At 42.3% G+C, this 5588-nt stretch overlaps 1 protein-coding gene across 1 annotated transcript in view; it reads right to left on the bottom strand.

Annotated features, from left to right (window-relative positions):
* Positions 1-1824: 1824 nt before the first annotated feature.
* LOC104168542 (estrogen receptor beta) overlaps positions 1825-5588 on the bottom strand; it is a 12690-nt gene continuing 8926 nt past the window's right edge. Inside the window, exons 4-5 of the mRNA XM_009709159.1 lie at positions 4595-4769; positions 1825-2501 (exon numbers count right to left, since the gene is read on the bottom strand). Coding sequence (XP_009707461.1) covers positions 2312-2501; positions 4595-4769 — 365 coding nt within the window. The 3' untranslated portion in view covers positions 1825-2311. The remainder of the gene's footprint in view (positions 2502-4594; positions 4770-5588) is intronic.

Genomic DNA, 5588 nt, shown 5'->3' with positions numbered 1-5588 from the left:
TTATCCAAATATGAACACAGTTACATTAACCCAGAGAGTCTACAGCTCTTGGCTTTTGCCCATTTTAAAACATCAGTAGTAACTTTTAATAAAATATGTTCAACAAGACAAAAAATATCTGTTAAAATCACATCATTTTCCTATTTGCACTGTGCTAGTAACGGCATGTATGAATCACAACACGTGGCACAAATCTGCAGCATCGCCCTTTAACAGAGTCAATCCAGAGCAAATTTCCATTTAGAAGTCAATTTTATGCTTTATACCCACTCTTTTTCTTTCCCATCTTAAGAGGTTTGTTTCAAGATTGCACATAAATTCAGCACTTCTAAAGCAAAACAAACAAACAAAAATCACTTAAACATTTCTTTGAAAAACTGTATTAAACAAGAAGATTATACAGGATAAAGAAAATTGGAGAAAGAATACAACAGGTACTGAGAGCAGAAGGTGATCAAGCCCAAGAAACACTGAAACTCGTCTAACTTCCCTCAAAATGAAAGTATCAATGAATTCCAGACTGTACTCACATTTTTTCCCTTTTTTGTAGTAAATATTACACTTATTTAGAAGGGCACTGCTATATTACAGTTTCTTAAAAACAATAAAAAGGTAGCTAGTAAAAATTTAGACAATCAGCAGCATCTCGTATAGTACAAGAGCAAAACAAGACAACAGATTTGTGTAACTCATTGAAAACTCTTTATGCACCTCCTATAAAAAATATTGTCCTTGGCTTTAAAAAAACACCAAGATTAAAGGTTTGACTAATATTCAAAGTATGCAAATGGCATCCTCATCAAAGTCCCTAATCCAAAAGACTTACTGGCTCAAAACAGACTTTTGGTGTGATCCCAATTTAATTTCACCATACCTGAAATGCTCAGAACATGCAGATATTATATTTAAATGTATCCATTTAGAGCGGTTGCAATTCTGGCTCACATCAAAATGCAATATTGGCAGTTGTCAGAATGAATGATGCCACCCTGCTCTTTGCTGAGGTCATCGGCCTGGCTGTTTCCTCTGGGTTTTTTTGCTCAGTGCAGCTTAAACGCATGCAGAAATCAGCACAACGAGGGGGTTTAAACCCACATCTTCAGTGAAATTCAAACAAGTCATCACACTTGCAAAGCAAGGGAAGTGCCAGAACCATCATCCCCCCTGCTCTTTGAGGGATCCTATACAAGATATGAAAACCACAGCATAAGGTGCCATGCACTTTGAAAACACGCAAGCAGCAAACCTGAGGGCAGCAGCAAAAGCAGGTCCCAGCTCACGTTCCCGTCCACTGCCTTGCCCCCTGCAAGAGGGTTCAGCTGGGCAGGACATAATTTCACATGCAATTCAAAAGGAGAGGGCAGATGGTTTGTTTCTAGCTGATTTCACAAGCCCTGATTAGCAGATTGTATACAAATGCAAACAGTTAACATTCACAGAGCAACCTCTTGTACCTAATTATTATAATAGATTTAACATCATTAATAAATATATAAAACAACATGTTAATCTCACAGACAAAACACATTTCAAAGGTCAGCATTGACTGAAATATCCAGGCAGTTTGGTCATTGTTTAAAGCACTGAAGAATTAGACACAGATAATAATGTGAGTGTTAAGAACAGGCTCACAAAATACAAACTGAAGCTTGGTTTAACCTTTCTGAAGAGGCTCTGAACTGGTCCCACAAGCTATTCTGAATGGCCTTCAAATGAAGGCCCTTGCAGCCATTGCATATTTAAGACTAGAAGAAACTCCTTTACACTGTACGTATCTTGGCACTTTAGCTAGATCAGCTGCAAAGCAGGTATTCCTCAGGGACCAGCACACACAGGTAAGCAGATCTGTCCCAAATGATGCTGCTCTGCGTTTCATATAATCTCATGCTTGAAAGAGGAGATCGTCCTGTTAGCGCTTGAAAGCCTTGGTCTGGGAGACAGAGACCTAGGTGCTCACTCCTAGCCCTGACACAGACGACTTCTGTCATCTTAATCCAGTCCCTTTCTCTCTCGGTTCACCTGCCTCTGAAAAGGAGAGGCAGTAATTCCCTGTCTCGCAGTGCTGTTCTGAGGCTTAATTTCATAAGGTGCTTTTGAAGAGTCTCAGAAAAGGCACTACAAAAGGGCAGCTATTTTAACGTCAGGAACGCGGACAGAGCTGTGCGTCCCACAAGCCTTTCCCGAGATACCGATGTGCAAATCTAGAAGACATGAGGACTCGCACTACATCACACTTCAGCAGTCCCATCGCAGTAGTTTTGTTTTCTCCCACAGATTTAAACAAGCTCCACATTCCCAGGTCTTGACAAAATTACTGGGCTGCCCCGTTTCGCAGGCTGTCTCCAGTCTCCATTTGTTCTAACGGGACAAATTCGGGATGTGTGACCGGGGATTTCCTTTGCCCTCGAAGAGTGTGTGCATTCAACATCTCCAGCAGCAAGTCATACACTGGGACCACGTTTTTACACTTCATGCTCAGGAGATGCTCCATTCCCTTGTTACTGTGAAGGAGAACAGAAAATAAGTCTGCGATCTGGGTCCAACAATGCAGAGAAGGAAAACACGCTCATGGCTTCACAAGAGTCTTTTTTTTTTTTTATTAGGAGTTAAGAGGATTTAGCTGCTGTAATCCCTGAGCTCACTTACCACTATCAACAGTAACAACATCCCAAAACTTTAAGGCTGAGTGTTTTACTATTTAGAGAACTGAGATTTGTTTTGCACTGCACAAACTGACTTCCGAAAATAATTCAGATGTACCGATCCTACTGAAATCAAAGAGAAAAACCTCTTTGATGCTGTAAACATGGGAGGGCCACACACTGCAGCTTTATACAAAAGAGGAATTTGCAATGTGTATCCCTAATGACTACCTACCTCTCCTGCCTGGCTGAGCAGGAAGACCAAATTACCCTGGCTAACTTCAAGGAGTTTGTTTCCTCTCTGCACGGCCAGTGTCAGATCTTGCAGATAGCTACAGGTTTTAAAAGTAATTTTTTTGTTATGCAGTAAGATACAACGACACCTTGGTACTTGGTAGCTTGAACACTCTGTGGCTGTATCGTGATTTGGACTAACAGGAGATGGCTCAATAGCACCAATAGCAACCACTGCAGTTGCACAAACGTGTACTTGAGAGGCACTCAAGGTTTTGGGGTTGAAATCTAAGTACGTTTGCTCAACACCAAATTTATCACAGCGAAGCACATACTTGAGCTGGTGGATTGGATGGGGAAGCGGGGTAATGCTTCCAGAAAAATGAGGTTCTGCTACAATTCAAGAGTTATAAATATGTTAATGGCAAAGAAGAAATTGCGACCTCCCCTCCTACACTTGGCTCTTGAGATTCCTGCATCATTTGGTAATCAAAGCTGAGAGCATCAATTATTTCCAGAACAAAGTATAATTGACTGACCAGTGCTAAGCAACGTAACAACGTAAAGGAGACAGATCAAAACAAGGAGCCTCCAAACTTTGGCTGAGGCAGGCACAGCATAAAAACTCTTGTTTTAACAAGAAAATATAAAAATTTTGCAAAGATTCACAATGTTTATTCACTCCATGCCAAAACAAGAGCTCCTGCGATGCTGTGATGTGGTGTCACACCAGAGCGGGCAACCCAGGTGACAGCAGCGCGTCAGAGCCGTGAGTCGAGTTCAGCTCTGGCTGGTCCTGTAGCTTCTGTAGGGCCAGCACCCAAACTCACCCCCAGTTCACAAACCAGCTGTTAAGAGTTGCCTTTTGGCACAGTCAGGTCCCTGCTGCTGCCACCTGCTCTCCCAAGAAGCTTGTTGCAAAGGTGGCTGTCCTTCTTCCAGTGTCCCTACACAAAGTCAGACATGCCCATCTCTCCTTTGCATACTCCAGCCTGGTCCCAGGACTGTCTTCCCCGGATACACAGTCCAAAGTCAAGACATAAGAGAGCTTTGTGAATAGCTGGTCTCTGGGTAATAATTTTAAATTACAAACAGCCTGAAAATTAAAGCATCTGTTTGTAGGAACCTGCGTTTGAGCCTGCTGTACTGCAAGGAAAGATGAGCAGCTCAAGGAGGTCCAGGAACTGGTAGGGAGCAGAGGACCTGCTTCCCATGGGGACAGCAGGAGCGTGGCATTGCTGTAGCACGAATCACTTGGCAAAAATGCTGTGGTTCCAAATAAAAGACAATAAATTTGGCATGGGACAAACGTGACACCCAAAGTACACGTTGCTCCACCAAAGCTCACACTGCAGATCAGTTTTGAAAGAGACTTTTATTTTGGATGGAAGAGTTTTGATGTCTGGGTGGCATTTTTTTTGAAAGGCTGAGTTTGTGTTATTATTGTTAAACGTGTCAGGCAGATACATAATGAACACTTTCATGTAATACAGTTAAGACAGCGTTTTAACATCAACCAACATTCTTGAGTGCCAGCAAGCACTTGAGTATATTGCCTGTTTGGTTGTGCTAGGAGGGACCGCCTTACAGTGAACAGAGATGAAGAGCAGTACCAGGATTCATTCCCTCAAGAGTGCTCTGGAGTTCAAGCCTTGCTTTGTTGCTGTAATAAACAAACACTAACACCTTACGTGTTACAGACATTCTGTAAGATTTACCTTGCGTGTCTGACGTGAGAGAGGAGCATCAACAAATTGGCCAGGCGAGTTGTCTGCTGCTGCGATGGGATTCCGCTCTTTGCAATAACCCACACCAAAGCATCTGTGACGACATTAAGCAAGTGATGCAGTTTCCTGTTGCTTTCAGGTTCTTCTGCTGACAAGGGAAACATGCCTAACCGGAGAAAAGAAATACTCTCTGCTCATGAGGAAGGAAAAAAAGCTACCACTGTGGATTTTTTTCTGATGTAATATTTCAAGAGATGTATTTCCTGACGACCCTCCTCAAGATTGTACAAACAACGCTCCATGTGCCACCCCAAGCTTCGACTCATTCCGTTGAATGACACATTCCGTTGTCAAAATTTGACAGCCACATCATTTGCAAACTGAGTAATTCTCCCAAATCCTCCCAAAACAACAGGTTGAACATAGACCTTTCAGTCCAGAGAATGGATGTGCTCTCCATTCTCCAGGTTTTTATTTCCTTTGAATCACTCTGTACCTTGTAGTTTGGTGACTATTATGAAATATAGCATTATGCTTGCTCTAATCTCTTCTTGTTCAAAATTTTTTTTTTCTCTGAGTATATCCGAGGGAGGGAGGAGAACATGGTGAGAGACACTGCTCATAGACCCAGCCTGCCATGGTCTCTCTACAGCTCACTAAGGGTGCCATAATATAGCACTTGCCTACAGTGAGAAACCTCAAAAGTCAGCAAAAGTGAAAAAAGGGGGTTGGGGTATGGAGAGAGAAGAGAAGAAATCACCACTAGGAAGGTCTGGAAACACACAATAACATTACTGATAGAGCAGAAGAGACCTGGGGAAAAAAAAATTCCTCCCAAAGATACTTATGGAAGGACAGAGCTCCAGAATGCCTTGAAAATTAGGAGTAAAAGATTAACTTTGACAAGAAAAGAGAGCAAGGAGAGGTGAAAGGCGAGATTATTTGAGAGGTGAGGCTTTGAAGAAATTATGGCTGGTGGACCTGG

Source organism: Cariama cristata, unplaced genomic scaffold, assembly GCF_000690535.1.
Source record: "Cariama cristata isolate BGI_N322 unplaced genomic scaffold, ASM69053v1 scaffold29361, whole genome shotgun sequence".
NCBI classification, from domain to species: Eukaryota; Metazoa; Chordata; class Aves; order Cariamiformes; family Cariamidae; genus Cariama; species Cariama cristata.
This window is presented reverse-complemented; position numbering and strand designations above follow the sequence as displayed.